The following is a 27,684-nucleotide window of genomic DNA, read 5'->3' as shown; positions in this document are numbered from 1 at the left end:
ATAACCCTCGGAAGTTTGCAAGAGAATTAGTGGGTTAGATACTTTAAAAATTATTTTTAAGTCTGAAATGGCTTTAGAAAAATAGTTTCTCGCCTATAGTTCCCCTACCCTGCCTTCCCCAACTGAACATCTTCCATTTTAAGCATAGAAAACTGTTTTACACTGTGAAATTCAAAGAAGAGATTGTTGTTTATCCCTAGAATATGCAGTGAGTATAGTCTGCTTTTTATATTAGTAATTCCTAGAAGAGGTGGACTTCTCCTCATTGTCCTGGCTAAGTGTATTTTGGGCTTGAGGAGCCCAGGGAGATTTGACCACCTTTCCTTTTAGTAGCCTTGATAATGCAAGCAACCTGGAAGAGGGTGATGCAGAACTGCTTCATGTGATGTGTGGGAAGGAATTTTCAATAGTTGTTTAATGCCTCACAGGAAGTACATATTTTTGTGGCTCTTTTATCTGTAATGATACGTTCCAGGTGAAAGATGCAGAGAGATTGTGAATGTCCATCTTCATAGCATGTCTGAACATAGAGCATCAAGTAGGGGAATTTAAAATTTCCTCCAGGCTGTGGGTGGTCCTCTGGGGCAACACATGGAAGTAAGGACCTGAATCCATGTGACAAGAACCATGGCAGCACCTTCTATAATACTCCAAATTTAAGAAAAATCATGTCTTCTCTTCTCTCCTCCTGCCTTCATTTGAAGAGTCTTATCAGTCTGTCTAGGATCACGAGTGTCTTAGCCAAGAAATGTTGCATTTGGTTGTAGAAGGGACATTCTCATGGAGAAAACAAATATGATGATAAACATAGCAGTTAATTTTCCTTTTATTATTGTTGGGACAATGCATTAGATATATTCAGGCGTCAGATGTTTTTAAATATAAAATATTTAGAGAGCTTCTGAGAGCAGTTGAGAAGCCAGCTTTTTTCCACTTTCTGTCATGAGGTGGCATATTGAAATAGAAAGCCCATTCCAACTTAGAATTTTTCCATGAGTTAGAAAACTCCATAGTGTAATCTTGTTCTTTTAATTTCCATTCTTTCTTGGGGCTTTTGCCCTTTGAAGATAAAAACAGTAAGTCTAGTCTCATTTTAATACCAGTTTTCATGTATTTTTTTTTTTAAACAAGCAGACCGTGTTTTATCCACTTGTTTTTCTTACTGAATATCTGAAGAAGTAACCTCACTCAATGTAAAATGTTTTCCAAGCCCCTCTTTGGGAAAGACTCCATTTGAAATGTGGAAATGGAAATGTGCTGAAATGTGGTCTGAGCAGTGCTTTCCTTGATAGAATGCACAGCAATTACATAAATTGTTTAGAAGCCAATCACCTTTGTGACTTAAAACTGAACTATATAATTTATCTAGGCATGAATAATTCCATTTGTACTGGGATTCTTGGTTATTTTATCAACTTCAAAGTAATACTGAATATTCATAGAATTCCTTATGAGAACTGCTGTGTGGGTGGGACCAGCCTATGATTTTTCCCTCTAGTAGCAATGAAATATTTCTTGACAGGAAATGATACCTCATATGCTCCTCTTCCACACACACATGCACAGTAATTCAACAGATACTTATTGATTGTATGTTATATGCCAAACACCATGCAATGAACTTGTAATAGAGACCTACTTAAGACAGAGCTTACAATCTAGAGGCAAATTTTTGTACAGATAATTTCCATGCCTTTTTCTTACTCATAAAATTCAGTACTGAGAATTACCCATGAGATTATTTTAACATTTGGAAAGCTCCATCTAGTTTGTTTTATTCCATCTCCTGAAACTAAAAAAAGAAAAAGTCAATAATCTGCAGCATTTTATGCAGGCTCAAAAAATATCCTCTTCCCAAGTTAAGAGGCATATCCTCAGTTCAGTTCAGTTCAGTTGCTGAGTTGTGTCCGACCTTTTGTGACCCCATGAATCACAGCATGCCAGGCTCCCTGTCTATCACCAACTATCTGAGTTCACCCAGACTCACGTCCATCGAGTCAGTGATGCCATCAAGCCATCTCATCCTCTGTTGTCCCCTTCTCCTCCTGCCCCCAATCCTTCCCAGCATCAGAGTCTTTTCCAATGAGTCAACTCTTTGCATGATGTGGCCAAAGTACTGGAGTTTCAGCTTTAGCATCATTCCTTCCAAAGAAATCCCAGGGCTGATGTCCTTCAGAATGGACTGGTTGGATCTCCTTGCAGTCCAAGGGACTCTCAAGAGTCTTCTCCAACACCACAGTTCAAAAGCATCAATTCTTCAGCGCTCAGCCTTCTTCACAGTCCAACTCTCACATGACCACAGGAAAAACCATAGCCTTGACTAGACGAATCTTTGTTGGCAAAGTAATGTCTCTGCTTTTGAATATGCTATCTAGGTTGGTCATAACTTTCCTTCCAAGGAGTAAGCGTCTTTTAATTTCATGGCTGCAGTCACCATCTGCAGTGATTTTAGAGTCCAAAAAAATAAAGTCTGACACTGTTTCCACTGTTTCCCCATCTATTTCCCATGAAGTGATAGGACCAGATGCCATAATCTTCGTTTTCTGAATGATGAGCTTTAAGCCAACTTTTTCACTCTCCACTTTCACCTTCATCAAGAGGCTTTTGAGTTCCTCTTCACTTTCTGCCATAAGGGTGGTGTTATCTGCATATCTGAGGTTATTGATATTTCTCCCAGAAATCTTGATTCCAGCTTGTGCTTCTTCCAGCCCAGCGTTTCTCATGATGTACTCTGCATAGAAGTTAAATAAGCAGGGTGACAATATACAGCCTTGACGTACTCCTTTTCCTATTTGGAACCAGTCTGTTGTTCCATGTCCAGTTCTAACTGTTGCTTCCTGACCTGCATACAAATTTCTCAGGAGGCAAATCAGGTGGTCTGGTATACCCATCTCTTTCAGAATTTTCCACAGTTTATTGGGATCCACACACTCAAAGGCTTTGGCATAGTCAATAAAACAGAAATAGATGTTTTTCTGGAACTCTCTTGCTTTTACCATGAACCAGCAGACGTTGGCAATTTGATCTCTGGTTCCTCTGCCTTTTCTAAAACCAGCTTGAACATCTGGAAGTTCACGGTTCACATATTGCTGAAGCCTGGCTTGGAGAATTTTGAGCATTACTTTACTAGCGTGTGAGATGAGTGCAATTGTGCAGTAGTTTGAGCATTCTTTGGCATTGCCTTTCTTTGGGATTGGAATGAAAACTGACCTTTTCCAGTCCTGTGGCCACTGCTGAGTTTTCCAAATTTGCTGGCACATTGAGTGCAGCACTTTCACAGCATCATCCTTCGGGATTTGAAACAGCTCAACTGGAATTCCATCACCTGCACTAGCTTTGTTCGTAGTGATGCTTTCTAAGGCCCACTTGACTTCACATTCCAGGATGTCTGGCTCTAGGTGAGTGATCACACCATTGTGATTATCTGGGTCGTGAAGATCTTTTTTGTACAGTTCTTCTGTGTATTCTTGCCATCTCTTCTTACTATCTTCTGCTTCTGTTAGGTCCATACCATTTCTGTCCTTTATCGAGCCCATCTTTGCATGAAATGTTCCCTTGGTATCTCTAATTTTCTTGAAGAGATCTCTAGTCTTTCCCATTCTGTTGTTTTCCTCGATTTCTTTGCATTGATTGCTGAAGAAGGCTTTATTATCTCTCCTTGCTATTCTTTGGAACTCTGCATTCAGATGCTTATATCTTTTCTTTTCTCCTTTGCTTTTCGCTTCTCTTCTTTTCACAACTATTTGTAAGGCCTCCTCAGACAGCCATTTTGATTTTTTGCATTTCTTTTCCATGGGGATGGTCTTGATCCCTGTCTCCTGTACAATGTCACGAACCTCATTCCATAGTTCATCAGGCACTCTATCTATCAGATCTAGGCCCTTAAATCTATTTCTCACTTCCACTGTATAATCATAAGGGATTTGATTTAGGTCATACCTGAATGGTCCAGTGGTTTTCCCTACTTTCTTCAATTTCAGTCTGAATTTGGCACTAAGGAGTTCATGGTCTGAGCCACAGTCAGCTCCTGGTCTTGTTTTTGCTGACTGTATAGAGCTTCTCCATCTTTGGCTGCAAAGAATATAATCAATCTGATCGGTGTTGACCATCTGGTGATGTCCATGTGTAGAGTCTTCTCTTGTGTTGTTGGAAGAGGGTGTTTGTTATGACCAGTGCATTTTCTTGGCAAAATTCTATTAGTCTTTGCCCTGCTTCATTCCGTATTCCAAGGCCATATTTGCCTGTTACTCCAAGTGTTTCTTGACTTCCTACTTTTGCATTCCAGTCCAGTTCTGTTCTATTTGAAGGTATTCAACACATTCATTCAAACTATTTTCTTAAGGCAACTGATGTAATAAAAATAATAGCACTATTTTACAATTGTGCAGCAAACTTTGAAACATTTTCTCATTTGCTTCTTGTAACAATCTAAAGTTACATCGTTTATCACTAATGGCAGGAATAACATTGAGAAGGTCTTTCTATACAATATATTTATAGTCTCTGGAAAGACATTTTCTAATACGCCTTTTCTCTGTGGATGTTAGTCATTCTTTTCTTCATTAAACCCATATCGGCCTGTTGGAAGGATTGAGTCCTCCCATACATTTGGTTGGTTCACACAGTATTGAAAAAATAAAACCTTGAGCCCCACATCCCACTTTCAGATGCTTCTTACACTGACCGCAGTTGGCTGCCCCTAGGTCTTGCTGTCCACCTTGGACAGGCGTTCTGCTTTTGGTTTACTACAGCGTACATTTGTCACAAATGCACAAATGTGACTTTTCATCCAGGTTTTCTTTAACTTTGGCCCCTGATTTTGAGGCCTGGGGATAGCCCCTAAATAATGGTACACATCTCTGTAGTTTTAAATCTTAGGAAATTTTTATGATTTTTGAAAAATGATTTTTAAATGCACTGCTTTTTTTTGATGAAAGAGGATAACAACTCTATCAAGGCTATTCTTATGCTTGTTAAAATCACATATAAGACTTCTCTGGTGGTCCAGTGGTGAAGACCCTGCCCTTCCGCCATAGGGATGAGGGTTCATGCCCTACAGTGGGATGGATCCCTGTTCAGGGAACTGTGATCCCACATACCCCATGGCACAGCCAAAAAGTAAAAGGAAAAAATGGTTATAAAGTAGGCTTATCTCATCAAAAAAATAGCAAAAAATTATTTGTTGAAATATACCTGTAATTCATGATCTTAATAGAGCTATGGTACTTTTATTTTTAATATAGTTTTAGGTTAAAAGTCCTCTGTCACTCAAAAATTATTTTGACTTTGTTTGCATTATAAATAACACACATCCATTTTATGACCTAACTGACTAATTTATCTGTTCCAGGTCACTGAAATGATTCTGGAAATGTCTCTTGAAGTTTGGTAAGTGCATTTATTTCATTGGATGGAAAATATTGTGAGCCACAGATTTTAATTGTTAAAACATAATGCTTTTAATATACGAAGTAATTCTGACAGCTTTGAGTATCAAAAATGTGCACTAAATGTAGTTCACTTTTCTTTAGCTCTCTCCTAATAGCTACAGCAGTAAAACAAAACAAAACAAAACTAATATTCTTTGCTTAAGTTTCCAGTGATTTGGTGGTTAAATCATAATTGTCAGAAGAAGAGCCTTTAGAAAGGGCCCTCCATCAAGTTAAATATCTATTCCCATAGAAATAAATACAGCTATGGAAGCTGATTTTTCCTGGTTGATTCAGATGGATATTAAAAAACATGAAAGTGATCATACACAGAAAACTGTAAGAGGAAACACTGAAAATTGAGACTGCCTTTGTTCATAATGATCAGCCGGAAAACAAATGATTAAGTTCCACGATGTGTGTTTTGCTTTCAAAGTGGCCTCCAGTAATGAATGTTGGAAATTGAATTTACTTATTTTCAAATGGTGAGCCTTAGGGGAGTCAGGGCTGCCTTGAGAATAAATTCATCTCTGATCTAAGACTGAGGTCAATAGATGCTGCCTTCCTCAAGCTCTCTGCATCTCTTTGAAGTGGGTTTTTACCAAAGTTACTAATACACACTTTATTTACATGAACACCACAGAATCAGTGTAACATTTTATATCTTATAATTTGCTAAATGAATGAGTATGGATACATTGACACTGGGTTTATGTATTTTTCATATTTTGATCCCTGGATAATGTTGATTCAACTTAGAAAATTATTACATAAGTTACTGTTGCCCTTCAGTATATATCAGGATATATCAAAGGACAGTCCAGCTTTTTTACTTCTGTTATTTTGCATTACATCGATTCTCGCTTATAAGTGATATATTTTGGCATGAGATTAGAAATATTTTTGTTACTTGACTATGAAAGTAATGCTATTCATTTTAATGGGAAATGATCTCCATTGGTGTAATTAGGACACTATCTTGCCTGGAAAATCCCATGGACGGAGAAGCCTGGTGGGCTGCAGTCCATGGGGTCGCTAAGAGTCGGACACGACTGAGCAACTTCACTTTCACTTTTCACTTTCATGCATTGGAGAAGGAAATGGCAACCCACTCCAGTGTTCTTGTCTGGAGAATCCCAGGGACGGGGGAGCCTGCTGGGCTGCCGTCTCTGGGGTCGCACAGAGTCAGACACGACTGAAGCGACTTAGCAGCAGCAGCAGCAGCTTTACCAAAGCAGAATTATCAAAAATAATGTAGGAAAAAAACTGCAGCTAAATAGTATACATAGGTCTAGAAGCAATTTACTGTATATCTACAGTAAACTTTAATCAAACTCTAGTTTTACGTGTTAATTTGTCTTGATTCTAAAATGAAATGCTCTTTAAAGAAAAATTCAATTTTTATGGAAAGTCTTCAATTAAATAAAAAATAAAATCAGGAAAGAAATTAATTAGAGAGCTTAAAGATGGTACAGAAGATATGAACCATACTTCTGTTACTATATTTGCCAAATTACTCAGAACGTTTTGAATTTTCTTTTACGTATTTTCATACTGATATCTTTTAAACATCTATGTTCATTGCTTTATTTGTAGATCTTTTAAAAATCATGCTTCTTGTGCTTAATGTAAGATAATGATCAGTATAGTTTATTACAAAGAACATGAGTTGTATAATGAGAAGTCCTGGATTTAAGTATCTGCTTGCTAATTTTGGTAATGGTTGAAATATTTCTAATCACTTTTTTATTTGCTGCTACTCAATCCTCAAAAAAAGTTCAATGGAAAAAGTGATTTGCAGAATACACCTGGTTGATAGCATTTACACAAAATATTAAAAACCTATAAAATGACTCTATATTATTTAGACCTAAATGCATAATGTAAAATTATAAATAAGTACATCAGAAAAATAAAGAGCAAGTTTAAGGTAGTGGTTACCTGTGAGGAACAGAAGAGGAGATAAAACTGAGGGGTGTCCCTTGGATGTCGCTGTGATAAGATCCAGTAGCATCGTTTTATAGTTTCATTTCAGATCCCCTCCTAGGAAACGGCTGAGGGAAGAAGTGAGAATATATCAGTGTAGTTACGGGGGCTTGTGGGAACTGGATGATGTATAACAAGGCTATAGACTTGAGGACATTAGTTTATTATCTCTGTTTTATATGCAGTTCATCCCCAGACCTCCGATTTAGTATGGCTCTGTGTGACCAGGAGAAAGCTTTCAGGCAACAGAGAAAGGAAAACATTAAGGAAAACATGAAGAAACTGCTGGGTCCAAAGAATAGTGAAGGCTTGCATTCTACACGTGATGTGAGTTGGAAATTTTTCAAAATGTTTTTGCAATTTAATAACGATTTTGTTTATGCTTTCTCTCAAATTCCTCTCAAATGTGAAGATATTGAGACTGAGTATTATTTCTTTATCTTTCTAAGGTAAGGTGAGTGTTTCATAAATGGAGACTCTTTGAGGAAGATCATCACAAGGACTGCCCATATTTCATAGTATTTATCAGATGTAATTTTTAAAGAGGCATAGGCATACTGATGCACAAACAAGATGCTCATTTCATTTGTAGGAAAAGTTTAACCTGTAAACGGATCATTGAATTCATTTTAATACAAACTAAGATTAAATAATTGTGGAAATTATCTTTACTGAACCAGAACAAAATGTTATAAATCTTAATGACAACAATAAACAAAATTTTTTTTCTTAAAAGACATGAATAGGGGAGATAAAAGGAAATGTTTCAAATTATTACTATTTCATAGCAAGGAGTGACAAGATATCCAAAGTTGACCAGGTAGTTAAAACAATGATCTCCACATGTGAATATTTTTCATGATTCTAATTATAGAGAGATGTTAAAATTTAAAAAGTTTGTCAACGAATATTGAAAGTACAATCCTTCAATTGTACTTTAACTCCTTTTTCTTCCCTTAAATTCCAGCAAAGTAAATGCCATTTATTTTATTCAGTAACATATATATAATCCAGTTTTTGTCTGCTTATCTACTTATCCCTTCTCTGATTTACGTATGTAAGTATGTATGTATGTATGTGTGTATCTACGTGCCTACCTACCTATCTACCTATTCATCCGTCCATCCACCCATCCATCCATCTATTGGTCTATTCTTCTTTATGAAATCTAAAAATAAATTCCTGCCATGGTTAATAATTCTGTATTATATATTTTAAAGTTGCTAAGGGTAGATATTAAAAGTTTTTATCACAAGAAAAAATTTTTTAACTATGTATAGGGATGAATATTAGCTAGACTTATTGTGGTGATAATTTCACAATATATACAAATAACAAATCATTATGTTGTACACCTAAAGCAGTTATAAAATATATCAATCATACCTCAATGAAACAACAGTAAAAAAAGTGCTGTAGTGATGCTCATCAAATGATGATAATGGAATTTCTTCTTAATGGCATATCAGGTAATAGTTTTTACTTATTGCTTTGAGCTTTTCTGTTCATTGAATATTTTAGATGAATATAATTTACTTTTAGAAAGATATTAAATGCATAAAAGTGGAAGTCGCTCAGTTGTGTCTGACTCTTTGAGACCCCATGGACTGTATAGTCCATGGAATTCTCCAGGCCAGAACACTGGAGTGGGTAGCCTTTCCCTTCTCCAGCAGATCTTCCCAACCCAGGGATCGAACCCAGGTCTCCTGCATTGCAGGTGGATTCTTTACCAGCTGAAACACAAGGGAAGCCCAAGAATACTGGAGTGAGTAGCTTTTTCCTTCTCCAGGGGACCTTCCTGACCCAGGAATCGAACTGGGGTCTCCCGCATTGCAGGCGGATTCTTTACCAACTGAGCTATTAGGAAAGTCCCTATTAAATGCGTAAGCCAATATATATCTATAAGCATGCATATTTATCCCCATGCATGTACTCACAGACCAGGGATTCAAGATTATTGTAAATTAAGGACCAAATGCAATTGGAAATGAGAGAGAAATTCTGAGTAAGGGGACCAGATGTGTACCTGTTCCATATGTGATGACAGAGTATCTACCTGTGTTTCTAGGTGAATATCGGGGTCAAAAGCCGGTCTGCTGATGCTGAAATGGCTTTGCTATGATAGGAGCAAACTATAAGATAAGATGTTGCTGATGGGGAGTTTTTGCTAAAAGGAAGCTTGGAGGAGGAGCAAAACCTCCATGGATATTTCTATTTAAGAAAAAATGAGAGACTTCTCTTCAGTCCTTCATCTTGTGGTTGTCTATTGTCTCAGTTAGTGTGACTTCCCTGGTGGCTCAGACGGTAAAGCATCTGCCTACAATGTGGGAGACCTGGGTTCGATCCCTGGGTTGGGCAGATCCCCTGGAGAAGGAAATGGCAACCCACTTCAACATTCTTGCTTGGGAAATCCCACAGATGGAGGAGCCTAGTAGGCTACAGTCTGTGGGGTTGCAAAGAGTTGGACACAACTGAGTGACTTCACTTTTTTAACTTTTCATTGTCTCAATTAATAAGTCCTTGAAGACACATCCTTGACTACATATTACTCAGGAGTTTCTGGTTTCCTGGGATGTCTTTATGATTTTGTTTTCTGCCTTTCTTCAGCAGTTCCATACCTTCTTTTTGTCCCCCGCCTTGTCCCACACTGTTGTATCCTTGGAGCAGAGAAATGATATTTCAAGTTAGTTTTCATTTCTGCCATTTGTCATTTGTTGAGACATTGTGCTAGGAAATGAAGGTGAACAAAGCTGAAATGGTTAATACCAAATAGTCACTTTCCTTGGCGAGGTTTACAGCCTCCCTGGGGAGAAAGACATTTAAGCAGAAAAAAAGTGATGGAAATGGGTCCCGCTGTTAATTCATGGGTCTCAGCTTCATTTGGGAGACCCTTTCTGGCTGTCTCAGTGCTTCCTCACCTTGCTGCTTTCCATTTATTTGCAAATGGAATGAGATTGTTTCTTATTCCCAGCTGCTTATCCACCCTCTGGCTCCCTCACAACGGATAGACTTGGCTGCTAATCTGGGAAATTAAAGTCATGAGATGATAAATCTTTCATTTCTTGCCAGAGGACTGACATATTCCATACCCTGGGCTTAGCCTTTGCCACTTCCATCTGAGTTCAGTAGAAGAAACCACACCTTTTCTTTCCAATTCAGTCACCTCACACCACAGATAGGGATCGCAAACCCCGATTAGGAATCCCAACATAGCGACTTTCCAGTCTTTGCAGGACCACTCCCCGCCTCTGTTGGCCTCGACCTCTCTGTGAACTTTCCCTATAAAAACATAATCATGCTCTAAACTCTGATACATTTAGAAAAAAAAAGAACCAGAAAAATCCCCTGGAATGGACATTCCCTTCTCTTTTCCGCTCTGCTTCTCTCCTTATCGTCACAAACTTTTTCACAGTTTCCTACACAATCTCATTCTACTTCCTTGCTTTCCTCAGGCGTCTGCCCTCATGACGCTACTGTAGCTGCTCCGCAAGGAACACATGCAAAAGGATCTTCTGGCTCTGTCTTAAACCTAACTCGATAGCTGCAAATGACTCATGTTTTCTGCTATTTGAAACAATCACTCTCCTTCACTTACTATCTTCTCTCTTTTATAAAAATTAGTTTTTTGTCGGAGCATAGACACTTTACACTGTTGTGTTGGTTTTTACTGTACAGCAAAATGAATCAGCCATACATACACATCTATCCCCTCCCTGTGGGCTTCCTTCCCATTCAAGTCACAACAGTGCATTAAGAAGAGTTCCCTCTGCTATTTGGGCTTCCCTTGTGGCTCAGATGGTAAAGAATCTGCCTGCCATGCAGGAGACCCTGGTTCCGTTCAGTAGGTTCTCATTAGTTACCTATTTTATACATAGTATCAATAGGGTCTGTGTCAATGCCAATCTCCCAAGTGTTCTCACCCTTTCTCCCCTTGGCATCAATATGTCTACTGTCTTCTCTTTATTTTCATCATGCCTATTTGGTTCCCTTTACCAGATCTTCTTTCTCTGCACATTATTTATGAGTTCTTCAAGACTCCGTGCCAAGCCCCTTTTGTCTTCATTCTGCGCTCTTAAGAATTTTCTCTCTCTTCCATGTGTCACCCAACACCTTTGGGCTAAGATGGTGTTTCTCAGTGACTGAGAACCTTCATGTTTCTCAGTGACTTAGAACCTCCCTTGTGATCTTCAGACCTGAATATTGGTACCTCCTTTTACTGATTCATTCACTTGTATTCTTCACATCTCACACTCAGCATATCTGAATCCGAACATCAAATCCTCTCCTTTTTATAGTTCTACTGATGCTTGTCCTCCTTCTTTCCATTTTTTGTTCACACTGAAGTCTCAGCGATCTTTCCAAAACACAAATCTGATTTTATCAAACTCAAGCCTAAATTCCTTCCCCTGCTCTTAGGACTGGCCTCAAAGCATCTTTCCAGCTTCACATGTTGCTGTGAGTGCTAAGTCACTTCAGTCATGTCCACCTCTTTGCAACCCTGTGAACTGTAGCTCACCAGGCTCCTCTGTCCATGGGATTTCCCAGGCAACAATCCTGGAGTGGGTTGCTGTGCCTTCCTCCAGGGGATCTTCCCAATCCAGGGATCTAACCTGTGTGTCTTATGTCTCCTGCATTGGCAGGCGGGTTCTTTACCACTAGCACCACCTGGGAAGTAAAGTATACAGCAAAGTGTGGACGTCCTTGCTGATCTAGGTGGCTGAGACACCCACGTGCTGCTAGTTCATCCCCAATCCCCTCCAGCCCCTCCACTGAGTACCTCTTGGCTCCAGATCTCGCAGAACCCTTTCCCAGTTTGCATTCTCGTGTACACATTGTTGCTTCTGTCTGCCCCCATCCCCTCTCTCTCCATCCCACCCCCTTTTCAGTGAACTTACAGCCTCTCATTCTTGAATCAGAACACGTGTTACTCAAGCAGTCTTTGTCATTCGCTCCTCCATCCTTCTGTCTCTCCCCCTGGGTCCAAATTAGGTCTCTCAGTCATGTTCTTTTATAGCACAGGTATGTACATTATCTTCTCTGGATTTCCCACAATCGAACTTTTAAAATGCTTGTACAAATATTCATTTAATGTCTGTTTTTTTTCCATTAGAATATAATTTTCATGAGGAGCAGAGCAGTGTCTGTGTTATTCACCTTTATATGCCCAGCACCAGCTCAGCTCCTAGCTTGCAGTAGACCCTCAGTAAACATGGTGTTGTAATTAAAACAGGAAGGAAAGGGGCAAGGCACAACCTTTAAAAGAATGACATAGCCGTAAGGTACGACAAAAAAACACCAACTAGGTTCAAGGTGGTCACATACTCGACTTCAAATGGACCTTGAGCCTTATTATACGCTCATTATAATAGTTAACTAAATGATACACCCACCAGCGCCATGACAGTTCTGAGGCTAACCATCAGAGGCCAAAAAGTGAACCATGGCATCATTCCTGGAAATCTCTGCCCCTTCCCCCAGATAATTGGAATATTCCTCCCACTGATTAGGCTGATTACTCAGCCCGTTAAAACTAACCACACTAGTTTTCAGTGCTCTCTAGCTTTCTGAGAGGGCTCATACTCGGTGGAGTGTATTTTTCTCTAAATAAACCCACTTCCGACCTATCAGTTTGTCTCTCGCTGATTTCTTTCACAGTGAGACATCAAGAACCTCAAATTCATCAGGAACAGTAAGAGTCAGGGCACAAATGTGGGCAGTGGTTTGGCGTTTCAGCCAGGGGATGGGTTCACTAGAGAGAGAGAGAGCAGGGGCTCATAACTGAGGAATATTTGATCAGGTTATTGGGGAGGAGGGGGTTTCTCAGGTGGCGCTAGTGGTGAAGAACCCGCCTTCTGAGGCAGGAGCTTCAGGAGATGCGGGTTCAATCCCTGGGTTGGGAAGATTCCCTGGAGAAGGGAATGGCAGCCCACTCCAGTATTCTTGCCTGGAGAATCCCATGGAGACAGGTACAGTCCAACTCTCACAAAGAGTCAGACGAGACTGAGTGACTAACACAGACTGGGGAGGAGACAGGTTTGGATGAAAAGATCCCAGTTTGAAGGGTTGAATTGAAAGTCTATGGGGCATGTTGCCACAAAAGCCCAGTGGCCTTTGGTCATAGGTTTTCCTTTTCAAAAGGAAAGTTGCTGCCTCATCTCCTAGGCACTCCTGTTGTGAAAAGGAGTCTTTCTGGGAAAATGAAATTTGGCATACTATTCCTACATATTGACTTTTCTGCAGCAGATGGAGAATGAAGTAATTATGCTTTTCCCTGGGCTAGTCTTCAAAAATATTAAACTCATGTTTTTGGTAGTCATTCCTAGAATTAAAACTTTTGATGTTTTAGTTGAGACTTTTTGGCAGAAACCATCCACTTAGATGTATTCAGCACCACCCATTCCCATAACACAAGTATCACTTTCCTATTTTGTGTTTCTCCTGGGCCAAGGGCCTCTTAAGCTCCCATTTCCCTTGCTCCCTGCCAAGATCTTCACCTTCGATTCAGTACTGGCTAGTTGGCCTCCTGAAGGTAAAAGGAGCAGACTGCTATAGCAGTTTGTCTAAGACAGAACAGTCCTACTCAATATTGATGCAGAGATGGTGCCTGTCTTGTTCCCAGTTTCCAACAAATATTTTGCAGCATCCAGTTTAGGATACCAATGTCGACTTAAAATGTAGAATGAATTTTGGCAGAAGGAATTTGGGTCCCTTGCTTCTTCCCTGTGTTTCACTTGTGAAATAGAGACAATGTCTCTTATTCAGCTAAAAGGATGAGTATAAAGTCTTGTAAAGCAGCCCGAACAATGTGTAAGGCACATCTTGATTACTTAATACTATAGTAGCACTTAATACAATAGTAGCTATTAAACCAATATGTGGGTTTTGCTGTTACATAACACTCCAGGGCAATGTCAAATTCAATAAAACCTTAGCTTTCCTACTTGGATAATGCTGTGTTTATTCGTGCAGTCATGTCTGACTCTTTGCGAGTCCATGGACAGTAGCCAACCAAGCTCCTCCATCCATGGGATTTTTCCAGGCAAGAATATTGGAGTGGGTTGCCATTTCCTTCTCCAGGGGATCTTCCCGACCCAGGGATCGAATCCCGGTCTCCCACATTGTAGGCAGACGCTTTACCGTCTGAACCACCAGGGAAGGCCTGATGAATATAATTCCTCCATAAATAAAAAGGGCTGAGGTCTTTCTTGTAAGATCTGTGACACTTTGTGTGTGGAATTTTTGTCATATTTGGATTATTTAAAGGCCAGTTCTTTTAAATGTTCTTGTACTTAATACAATAGTAGCTATTAAACCAATATGTGGGTATTGCTGTTATATAACACCCCAGGGCAATGTCAAATTCAATAAAACCTTAGCTTTCCTACTTGGATAATGCTGTGTTTAGTCGTGTAGTCGTGTCTGACTCTTTGCGAGTCCATGGACTGTAGCCCGCCAGGCTCATCTGTCCATGGAGATTCTCCAGGAAAGAATACTGGAGTGTGTTATCATGCCCTCCTCCAGGGGATCTTCCCAACCCAGGGATCGAACCTGCATTGCAGGCGGATTCTTTAACATCCGAGCCACTTGAATAAGTCAAATAGTTAATGTTTCAAGTAACCCAAGAGTTTCTTCTCCTAAGCACTAAGACTTAAAAAAAAAAAAATTATCCTTGATAATAAAAAGTTCTAAAATATATTGATTTTAGTCATTTGGATGAAAAGTTTCTAAAAAGCATAACTCTTTGTCTAGACTGAAGTGGTTTAAATGCTCTCGTGTCTGCAGCCATTGCGATCAGCTGCCATTTCTCCAGGCTCTATGTATTCCCCAAAAGTAATTTCTTCAAATCATCCCTTTCTCTTTCAACTTTGTTTTTGTGGAATTAAAATCTGATAAGTGAGCTTGTTATTGGAACAGTGTCTCTGATGAATATAATTCCTCCATAAATAAAAAGCGCTGAGGTCTTTCCTGTGAGTAAGATCTGTGACACTGTGTGTGGGAATTTTTGTCATATTTGGATTATTTAAAGGCCAGTTCTTTTAAATGTTCTTGTTCCAAAATAGCTTTTAATCAGATGAAGTTTCCAGATTAGGGTCTCTTATTTGAAGAGAAATGCTACTTAACAGTTTTCATGTCCCCACATAACTGACTATAAAGAGAGAAAGAACTGGTTAGGGGACTCAGATTTGAAATTAAATTAGCAGGGAAATGAGAGAAGGAAATTTTGCTCCAACTTTCATGGAAGAATAAAGATGGAAATGTTTCTTCTCAAGGCAGAATATAAGGAATACACAGACAGATAGCTTTGTATGAAAATAGGAGTATAAGTAATCCTTAAGTAATATATTCTGTTATCTAGACTACTATTATGTACTTAAGTTTGTCAGATAAATTAAGTGAAAAACTAGAGAAATAAGAGACTGTGTAGTGACAGAGGGGGAGAAAAAGCCAAATAATTTCAAAGAAGGAGGTAATAAAAATCAATCTTGGGTTTTCAGTCAGAATTTTTATTTCTTTGTTTATTCGATTTCCTTCATTAAGAATATTCTTCCTCTCGCTTCCACCTTCATTATGACAATAGCACTTTCCTGTGTCAATTCTTATTCCTTTTAGTCATAAACATGGTTGGACAATCAGTTGGAACTCCCCTTAGCTAGTTTTGAATGGGGTCCAAAACAAGAGAAGGCTCTACAATAGGACTCAGTTAAGTTGTGAGCTGCTCTGCCCCGGGGGCCATATGACCATTCAGATCTGTTGCTGCTTGACGTGTGTGTGGCAGATAGGAATGCTCTTTGCAGGCTGGGGTAGGTACTTATAGGTGGATTGCAGCACAGGCACCCTGGGTACAAGACCTTGCCATCCTCTTTGATTAACTACTATCCTTCGGAAAAGTAGCTTTTGGCCTACTTACTGGGCCTTAGTAGAGAGTGCATGCTTAACTATAGGTGACCAAGTTATCATGTGACCTCAGCTGACTGTCATGTTATCTGATCCACCCAGCCATAAAGTTGGGTTTGCACAGATGCACTCCATCATACTATAGAAGTTTTATCTATGAAATCAGGCTGACCAGGCCCTGAAGATACACATAAATTCCATTAAGAAGTGGCCCAATTGCCCATGTGTCCCACTTTTGTTACCCTAACCTCTCTTTCCATCCTGCATCCAGAGCCTCATAAGGGAGTCAGTTGACAAAAGGAAAGAACACTTGTTTCTTGTCACAGGTGATTTTGCACCGAGTTTCGGTAGCACCTGAAAGAGGACAGCTGTAGGACCCCAGTCCCTTTCTGGGATACCCTTGAAGCAAAGTTGTGAAGGGAAATCGTTCCCAGAGGGCAGAGTTATAAGAGGCACCTAGTCTTTCATTTTGCTTGGGTGGGGAAATGGCCAGACATGAAATTATATACTGATACATGGCCTGTGGCCAATTCTTGGGCTGCTTAGTCAGGGACTTTAAAAGAACACAATTAGAAAACTGATGACAAAAAAGGAAAAGATTGTACAGGAGGTGTATGAATTGATCTTTTTGAATGGATGGAAAATAGCCATGTCTAGGTCTATGCCCACCAAAGAGTAGCCTTAGCAGAGAAGGATTTTATTAATGAAGTATACAAGATGAACTGTTCTGTGGATACCAGTCAGTTTCTTTCACAAGTCACCCCTGTCATCACCCAATAAGATCATGAAAAAAGTGGCCATCATGGCAGGGATGGAGGTTATGCTTGGATTCAGCAGTGTGGACTTCCATCTGCCAAGGCTGAACTGGCTACAGCAGCTGCTAAGTACTCATTTGGCCAGCAGCAGAGACCAACACTGAGTCCCCAGCATGGCATCATTCCTATGGGTCGTCAGTGGCAGATTGATTACACCAGACTGCTGCCATCACGGAAAGAGCAATGTTTTGTGTTTACCTGAATAAACACTTACTCTGGATTCAAGTTTGCCTTCCCTGTACTCAAGAATTTTGCCAAAACTTCCATCTGTAGACATACAAAATGCCTTAGTGTCATAATATTCTATACAGCATTGCTTCTGATCAAGGAAATCGCCTCTCAGCAAATGAAGTATGGCAATGAACCATGTCACGGAATTTACCTGCTTTATCATCTTCTCCACCATCATGAAGTAGCTAGTTTGATGGAATGGTAGAATACCTTTTGAAGACTCAGTTATAGTGCCAGCTCAGTGGCAATACCTTGCAGACCTGGAATATGGTTTTCTGGGAGGTTTAAATCCTCTGAATCAGCATCCAAAATTGGTGCTATTTATCCCCAGGATTCCTGACTCCAAGAGTGGAAGTGATTGGACTCATTATTACCCCTAGTGACCCACTAGCAAAATATTTGTTTCCTGTCTGCATGACCTTATACTCTTCTGACTTAGAGGTCTTAATTCTGAGGAAGGGATACTTCCACCGAAAGTGCAACAGTGATTCCACTGAAGTATAATTTAAGACTGCTCCCTGACCTTTGTGGGCTCCTCTTCACTCAGCAGATAAAGAAGGGAACTACTATCCTGGTGGGGGTGATTGATTCCTGACTATTAAAGAGGGATTGAACTCCGGGAGTTGGTGACGGACAGGGATGCCTGGCGTGCTGTGATTCATGGGGGTCACAAAGAGTGGGACACGACTGAGCGACTGAACTGAACTGAACTGATGATGTGGTAAGGAAGAGTATATCTGAGATACAAGAGATCCTCTGTGGTGCCCGTCTGTTAGTATTACCATGCCCTGAGTTACATCAAGGGAAAACTCGAAGAACCCAATCCAGGAAGGACTGCTAATGACCCAGAACTTTCCGAAATGAAGGTTAGATCACCCACCAGCTGAGGTGCTAGTTGAAGGCAAAGAAAATACAGAATGGATAGTGATAGGAGGTAGTTATAAATATCAGCTATTACCAGATGACTGAAATGAGATTGTATTTGCCATGAATATTTCTTCCTTAATTTATTATGACTGTGTGTGTGTGTGTGCATGCACACACAGCATTATAAAAACAGATTCATATTTAAGTTATGAGGTATCAAGGAGAAGAATAAGCATATCTAAGGACTTGGCATTCTTTTCTGGGGAAAGGATTAGTGCATTTCCATTTGCACACAGGATATCTATATCATGTTAGGTAGGAGTATGACCTCGTTGTCTTTATTTGGAGATTAAGTATGGTTAAAGGGATGCATATAGCTGCTGAGTTGAGAAGGGATGGACTTGTGATAGTCAATTTTCATCAGTGTGGTGGATGTTTTTTTATTTGATTAGTATTTATTTATGTATTTGGCTGCCCAGGTATGACTTGTAGCACATGGGATCTTTAGTTGCTGTATAAGAATTCTTGGTCACAGCATGTGGGAACTAGTTCCCTGATCAGGTATCAAACCTGAGCCCCCTGCATTGGGAGCATGAAGTCTTAGCCACTGGACCACCAGGGAAGTCCCTTGATTGATCTTTAAGTCAGTGAAATTTGAATAATCAAGTTGTCATCTATAATGTGGGTGGGCCCCATCCAATCAGTTGAAGGCCTAAATAGAACAGAAGGATCAACCTTACCAAGCAAGAGAGAGTTCTCCAACAGACTCGGGCTTCACCTGAGTCATCAGCTCTCTTGGTTCCTTACCTATTGGCATTTGGACTACAACTGCAAATCTGGACTTGTCATTCTTCATAATTGTGTGAGTCACTTTCATACATAGATAGATAGATTATCTTCCTATCTATCTACCTACAACTGGTTCCATTTCTTTGGAGAACTCTGACCAATACAGGAACCAAGAAGGCAAAAGTCTTATATAAATTGTTGGAACTTAAAATCTATTAAAACATAAAAAAAAAATCTTTGAGCATTTTCAAATTTTATTTTGCAAAGGAGGAAATTAATAATATCCGCAAGCCCATGCATGAGAATAATTTAATCAAAATACAGGGATTCTGGTAAATAAAATTCATTTCCTGTAATCGTATGACAGAAGTATGAGAAATATTCATTGATATCATTTATACACAAATATTGGTGCAATTAAGTCTAAATATAACCTAAAATCTCACAGCAACTTTTATTTGTTTCATTTTTTTAGACTTAGAGCCAGGACTAACATCTGCACCTTATAAGTCCCCCATTATTCTTTGCAAGTTATTTCAGAATGACTACCACTATTAAAACATCCAAAGTTAGTCTTTATCCGTTACATAAAATTGTGCTGGCATCTGAAGTGATGCATAAATCTGAAATGTGACTTAGGGAATTCCCTGGTGGACTATGTGCTTTCACTGTTGAGGGTGCAGGTTCAACCCCTGGTCAGAAAGATCCCAGCAGCAATGAGCCATGGCAAAAAAAAAAAAAAAGAAAAGAAAGTAATTTAGCTGAATACCAAATGGTTTCTCTCAACAAGGATTACCCTTTTCTTTTTGAATAATGGGGAAAAGGAAAGAGCATGAATTATGTGTCCGTGACTCTGCATCTCACATTCTGATTATCAGCAATCTGGATGCAGATATGGTATAATGTGTGCACTTAAATACCTCCTTATTTGAGACATGAAAATAATAATAATCTCCTTTTGAGGAGGTTTCCTAGGTGGCACAGTTGGTAAGGAATCCGGCTGCCAGTGTAGGAGTTACAAGAGACACAAGTTTGATATTTGAATCAGCAAGATCTCCTGGAGTGGGAAATGGCAACCCACTCCAGTATTCTTGCCTGGAGAATTTCATGGACAGAGGAGCCTGGTGGGCTACAGTCCATGGATTATAAAGACTCAGACACAACTGAGCACACACACACACACACACACACACACAAGATTAAATGAAATAAATTTTCTTCGTAAGTCTAAATTTCCTTTCTATTTATAGTTAATAAAATTTTTAATTTTATATTTTAAAAATGCATATTCTGTATGACTTATGGAATCCAGAATGTTACCAGTAGCAAAAATTTTATTAATCTTACCCTCAAATTTTTTCAAAGAGGATTTCCTTTGCTAAGGTCCCTGTAGTTATGGGGGAATCTTTCCGGTGGAGCACAGTGAATTTAAAACTTCGGAATCTGACAAACCCAGCTTTAAATCCACAGGACACCACTTTCTGGCTTTATGACAGTGGAAAAGTGATGTTTCTTGTGTTTCAATGCCTTTATCTTTAAAATGGCAATAAGATATGTCTCATAGAATTGCAAAAATTAAATGATGCACAAAACATAGTAATTCATGTGCAATAAATAAGGTTGTAAATTGTAATCTGTACAGTTCAATTATTTCATTATTTAATTTTTATATACAAATAATATGGCATTTTCTTTCAAATGATAGCAATCCAAATTTCTGACCTGAAAACCTCTTTAGGTTTACTGTAAAGCAATGATGAAAACTGAGTTACATGAGTCCCAGTTTAATAAGTAGCTGTTTTCAGAAATTCCTAACATAAGATTGTCATCCATAAGTATGTGTTGGGCTCCTGGCATGTGAAGAAGGACATCTGGGGAATTGTTTTCTTAGGATTAAAGAGGTCTTACATTCAATTTTCCAACTCCTCTTATGAAATTTCTCTTTGAACAATATTGTAGGTTTTGTATTATATGTTGAAATGAAATAGTGTTACCTGTTACTTTTACTCTGAACTACCTTATTTGTATTGGGCTTATTGTTATTTTCAATAACACAGTGTTGCAAGTAACCAAATCAACAGACTTAAAGGCCCCCACATAATTTTTGAATATAAATAGTCTTCCTCCTTCTAAAATATCAACCCTGACATTTTTTTCCCTTTAAGTCTTTCATAATCTTTTTTTCCTAGCTCCCTAGTATAGTCCTACTACTAAGACTGATCTTTTCATCTCAGAATCACATACCTTTTCTTATTTGTGGCTATTTTAGTGAAGTCACTCAGTCCTGTCCGACTCTTGGCAACTCCATGGACTGTAGCCTACCAGGCTCCTCCATCCATGGGATTCTCCAGGCAAGAGTACTGGAGTGGGTTGCTATTTCCTTCTCCAGGGGATCTTCCTGACCCAGGGATTGAACCCAGGTCTCCCACATTGCGGGTAGATGCTTTACTGTCTGAGTCACCAGGAAAGTTATCTAGTGTTTGGCACATAGTAACAGTAAATCGTTTTATTATTATCATTATTATTATAGTACCTATAAACTCAGCCCTTCATTCAAGGCCTAACTCAAATCCCTTCTCCTAATTTCTAACTGGCATCCTTACAACTACTCTTAATACTGTATTATACTCCATTCGCCCACTTTATAACCCATTTTAGTTTCCTATCTTAGCTTTCATCCCTCTCCATGTAAGTTTTTCAGAACTTATATATTTTACTTTATTTACAATTTAAAAACTATGTTTCAGAGCATTCTGTTCATCTAAGTATACACAGGTTCAAAGCCATTTCAATTGCTTCATTGCTCTGTGTTTTCATGAATGAGGGCTTCAATTGGCTTGAAATTTGATAGCCACCAAGTACTGCAGAAGAGCTCTGGATTAGGAAATCAGTTCTGGTTGTCCTGCCATTCACTGTTCTGCCTCCAGTAAGACCTAACCCCTATAGACTTCCCTTTCTATATGTAAGAATTCTATAGCCTTTTTGGTCCTTTTAGTTCTCAAAAAATGGTGTCACGAATATCTATATTTATCCCACTGGTGAGTGAACACCCAAGCTTTAGGATTTAAGTGCTTGAAACTCAATGCAGGTTATTCTTATATGTGTTTTTAAATTCAAACTGTTGCTATATCTAATATCATATAGTCTCTGGAAAATTCCATTTTACATTCATGAGAAAATGAGATTGAAAGAAGGAAAGTAAGATCTTCTTGTTATGGTGAAAAGACTTTTGACTTTGTGGGCCCCCTGAAAGCTATGCACACGTGAGATAAGGCATACTACCAGGGCCGAGGGTATGACTCTTGACTCAACCATGCTACTTATTGGTTGCATGACTCTACACAAGTTTTCCAAATAAACACACTTGTATTTCAGTCATGTTACAGACAGTCTATGCCTCTCTGTTTCGCTGCAAGTACTCTTCATTGGCCTATGCTGTTCCCATTCCCCAGAACAGCCTTCTCCCTTGTCTTTATCCCTCCCTATGGAATAATTTTGCATCTTTAACATCAAGCTCAGGTTTCTTTGTCTGTGAAGCTTTCTCCACCACTCCAGTCCTTCTGATTAAAACTGACCACACCTTCTGGACCTGATGTGCTGCCAGCCTGAAGCACTTGACTTTAAGGCATGCTGACACGTTGAGTGTGTGACTCTTGACTCAATTCTGCTACTTATTGGTTGCGTGACACTTAACACAAGTTTTCAAGGCGTGGGTTTCCTCACTTGTAAAACAGAAATCTCATAGGGATTTCCTGAGGATTAAATAAGGCAATGTCTACAAAATATTGAGAACAATTCCAACCAGATAATAAGAGCTCAATGAATGTCATCTATTCCTTTTTTTGTTGTTCTTGTCATAATGACTATTACATTTCTGCCTCACTTAAATTAACTATATTCCCCAGATCCACTGTGGGGATGCCTGAAACATAAAGGTCACTTAATCAGATTGATGAATGAATTAAAGATAGAAGAAATAAATTTTATATGTCTTTAAGATGATTACGTTCTTTTTGATGGCTTAAATAATAGCATATTTTTTGAAGTGGGTCAGCATAAAGGATCGCTAAGAATTCTGGACCAAGAAGGCAAGGTGCTTCCTCAACTATAGATTACCAGCTAATGGATCTTATATAAGTAATAGCATCCTCTCAGAACTTCCATCTGCAAAATTACCAAATACTGTTTTTGCTCATTTACAGCAATTTTGAAAGGATCAATTAAAACAAAAAGTACACCCCAAAGCAAGCCCCAAACTGCAAAGAGTCAAGCAAATATAAAGGACTGCTGTTGCTATTATTGTTGTTTTCAAGTAGGGTTAGTTGTCCTTTTTAATAATGTCTGCTATCTAACAGACATTAATTCTTGATTTTCTTTTTTTTTTAATTCTTAATTTTCTTAAACATTATTTTATATTTAACAGTTAGATAATATCAAAATATGAGTAAACTTATTATCTCTTATTACCAAATGTGGGACATGTCAAAATGGAAATGAGCATGACATATTTTACGATTTTATTTGATAAATAACCCTGTGTTTCATCATTCCAGGTGCCTGTGGTGGCCATATTGGGCTCAGGTGGGGGATTTCGAGCCATGGTAGGATTCTCTGGTGTGATGAAGGCACTGTATGAGTCAGGGATTTTGGACTGTGCTACCTACATTGCTGGTCTTTCTGGATCCACATGGTTAGTATGCATTTTACATCTTGGCTTTATCATCCTAAATGCTTAGCATTTATCTACCTGAAACCAGAAAAGAGTGTTTTAAAAGTTGACATTAACTTCAAATTACTGAAATATTCCAGCTTGATGCAGAAATTTGTTTCTTAAAAATATTTTTAAGACAAATTCATACCTATTGATGACTCTCATCATAAGTTTGCTCCCTTTAAAGCCATCTGTGACTTAAAATGTAATAGTTAAACCTAAAACAAAAAATAGATCAATTGAAATAATTCTATAGAAAAATCTCATAAGTGGAATAACGTACTCCACCCATAATTAATTTAATCTTCCTATAATTTACTGATTTGTAATCTTGCAGTGATCATGTCTAAGTCTACATGATTCACTAGGTATTCATTTTCTTCTTTAGGGCAAATAGAGTGAAATGCAAGATACATTAGTATACAGAAGAAGGAAAACAACTTTTGAATGAATAAATGCAATAAATTTCAGTGATTTATATCTGACTAATTATGAAATTAATCCTTTAAATATATCTAAGTTCAACTAAATTTGGATGGAGTTAAGGCATCAGTATGTATAATATTTGTAAATATTTATATACTGTAGGTCTGCCTTTTCAAAAATATATTGTAAAACATTTTCAAAGATGATACTATGTACCTTTTGGTGTGCTTACCTCACACAAGCACATTGAAAATCAAGTGTCTTGCTTAGCTGTCTCAAATAAAAGTATCACCTATTACAGAATGGTTTACAAGGCCTTTTAGTCATTCAGCCTGTGGTAAAACTTATCTTTTATAATATTATATTGTATGTAATTATATAACATAAGTATTATATAAGTATATATTATATAATTATATTATATATTATTATATATTATATAATATATATAGGTATATATTATATAATTACAATATATATTATATATGTCTGTATTTTAAAATTTCTGTATCTTCTCATCCCATGAGTTGGCTGTGAGCTTCTTCACTTTTCAAGCAAAGAAAATGTGACTCAGAAGTCAAGTGATTTGTCCAAATCATAGCAGAGCCAACATAGAAGCTCAGGGTTTCCACCCCCTATTCTGGATTCTTTCAACTCAACCGTAACCTTCTCTTGTACATCTGTCTATTCTACCTAAAGAATCTATAGTTTCTTAAATATTTGAACCAGATTCTTTAGCTGAAAAACAGGAAACTAAAACCATGATTGCCATCTATTTTGTCTGTCCCCTCAACATGATTTATCTCTTTTGAAAGAAGGGTGTAGCCCATCATTATTCCTTCCCTTGAAGGAAAGAGCAGGCACCTGCCTGTTTAATGAGTAATATGAATATGATGGAAAAACTTGGACCCTTAGATTAACTTCACCTACTCAAGCATTTTATTATTACTCTTCAGATAATTTTCTTTATCTAATCGTTATTTTTTTTTAGATCCCTTTGGTCCAGCACTGACTAATACATTGCAAGAAACTTGTCTTCTTAAAGTCATCTAATAGAGAAAGACCAGACCTTCAGTGGTATTTGCAGGGTGTAATGGTGTATATTTGGGCTTAATTAGAGCTTCAGTCATTGCTTTGGTTATACATTTAGGGACGCATCTAAAATACTTTCAGGGTTCTGAATAAAGAATAATCAAGGGAATTTTAAATATTACAGCCCAATCATTTAAATATTGTAGGTCACTGTTTTATATGTACAGCATTTCTGCTCTATCCATTAGTGTCTGATTTCCTCAGATTAGCTTTCTTTTATTTATTCTATTTCCTTAAAGGCCATGTACTCCTAAGGCCTTCCCAGATGGCTCAACAGGTAAAGAATCTATCTGCAGTGGAGGAGACACAGGAAATGTGGGTTCCTAGGTTGGGAAGATTCCCGGGAGAAGGGCATGGCAACCCACTCCAGTATTCTTGCCTGGAGAATCCCATGCCAGAGGAGTCTGGTGGGTTGCAGTCCACAGGGTCACAAAGAGTCAGACATGAATAAAGTAACTGAGCATGCACATGCGTGCACTCCTAAAATTCTTACAGTCCTTTTTTACCTGGAGACCACATAATTTCCAAATATAATGGTGTCTTTAGAAGTTATTTTCCTTGACTTTTGCAGGGAGTCTGGGAAGATGAGGTTGGGAGTTGAGACATTTCACACACTTTGTCCCTCTTTCAGATCCCACCTAGCTTGCCCCCCGCCATCCTCTCTGATTGCCCTCTCTTCACTGTTGTTTTTTCTGCTTCTACTACTTTTCCCCTTTAAATTAGCTTTTCTCCAGGACCTCCCTTTTGTTCTATTATATTTACGCATCTTCCCTTAGTAATTTCATAACCTTCTGCCACTTCAGTTATTATCATCAGTCATTCCATTTGTAGATCTCCAAAACATCCAAAATGTTAGTGGGCCGAAAAAAGGAGAAGAAGAAGAAAACAAGCAATAACAGACAGTGCAAAGTAGTCAAGGATGGGGCGTGCTTCACAAGTAGTGTGTATTTTAATAGAGCAAAAATCTGTGAGAAGCTTCGCTTAGAACTGGGTTTAGAGTTTTCATGGTTTTAGCAAAAATTAAAGTAGATAAGGTAAATGAAGGGCACCTTTGATCATGAAATTACCAATAAGAAATGAATAGAATATGAAAGGAAAAAAGGTGGGAATATGAACCTTAATAGGAGCCGTTTACTATTTCAAGAAGGGGAATATAGGACCCAGGAAATGTTTTTGTTTTGTTTTCAGAAAATAAGCGACTAGAGTGTTTATGTAGAAGTCTGAGATAAAGGAAATAGTGTAGAGGGATAGATGAAAGATAAAGAAACAGATGGATCATGGATAGAAAGATCTGGGCAGAGACAGGATAGGGACAAGATAAACAGCTGTCAACCATGGAAAAGACATACTTCTTGAGACAAAAGAAAAAGTGGTCAGGATGATTCATTTTAACAGTTTTATTTTGAAAAGTATAGGTTAAGAAGGTAGACAGTTCAAACGAAAGGATTCGGAAAGACTTGGAAAAACAAATTACACTCTTGTGTAAGTTTTTATATTCTGCTGATACATGACCATTCCCTGGCACAAGTTAGGTAATACAGGAATATCTGGAGAAGGCTGGGACCTCCCATAATGTTTTCTGTGAGAGAGCTTTATGAAGAGACCTTTATGTAAGACGTATGTAAATGTTTTCTGAAGAGAACTTTATGTAAGACAGAAGCTTCTCTTGTAATTGCTGCTACCTCGATAGTAATTATTTCTGAAATGATTTTTGGATGATGGTTGTTATTCATTACATAGAAGCATCAGCCAACCAGGAGAACTGGCCTGAGTGAACTGGTGACAGTAAGCCTGTGTGCTCTTACTCAGAGAACACAGCACTCTCCCTCAGCTCAGCTGTTCATCTGGAGTATCAAAGGGCTGTTGATTTTTTTCTCCTTTTTTTTATTAATAAATTAATTTTTATTGGAGCAGAGTTGCTTTACAATGTTGTGTTAGTTTTGCTGTACAGAAAAGTGAATCACCTATTCGTATACATATATCCCCTCTTTTTATTTTTGGATTTGTTTCCTATTTAGGTCAGCCCTAAGTATTGAGTAGAGTTCCCTGTGCTACACAGTAGGTTCTCATTGGTTATCTATTTTATGCATGCCATCAATAATGTATGTATGTCAATCCCAATTTCCCAATTTATCCCAACCTTTCCTTCCCTCCCTTGGTGTCTCTGTGTTTCCTCTCTACGTCTGTATCTTTATTTCTGGTCTACAAATAAGATCTTCAATACCATTTCTTTAGATTCCACATATATGCATTAATATATGATACTTGTTTTTCTTTTTGACTTACTTCACTCCGTGTGACAGTCTCCAGGTGGTCCATCCATGTCTCTACAAACGACCCAATTTCATTCCTTTTTATAGTTTGAATAATATTCCATTGTATCTGTATTCATCTTCTTTACTCATTACTTGTTGATGACCATTTAGGTTGCTTCCATGTCCTG

The 27,684-nt window shown here is 38.4% G+C and overlaps 1 protein-coding gene across 3 annotated transcripts in view; it reads left to right on the top strand.

Moving 5' to 3' along the window:
- PLA2G4A (phospholipase A2 group IVA) overlaps positions 1 to 27,684 on the top strand; it is a 173,750-nt gene that overhangs the window by 86,248 nt on the left and 59,818 nt on the right. For all 3 annotated transcript variants that reach the window (XM_025285465.3, XM_044942712.2, XM_044942711.2), the window contains 3 exons: positions 5,351 to 5,388; positions 7,601 to 7,742; positions 23,566 to 23,702. In XM_025285465.3, coding sequence (XP_025141250.1) covers positions 5,351 to 5,388; positions 7,601 to 7,742; positions 23,566 to 23,702 — 317 coding nt within the window. The remainder of the gene's footprint in view (positions 1 to 5,350; positions 5,389 to 7,600; positions 7,743 to 23,565; positions 23,703 to 27,684) is intronic.

This window comes from Bubalus bubalis, chromosome 5 (assembly GCF_019923935.1).
Source record: "Bubalus bubalis isolate 160015118507 breed Murrah chromosome 5, NDDB_SH_1, whole genome shotgun sequence".
NCBI lineage: Eukaryota > Metazoa > Chordata > Mammalia > Artiodactyla > Bovidae > Bubalus > Bubalus bubalis.
This window is presented reverse-complemented; position numbering and strand designations above follow the sequence as displayed.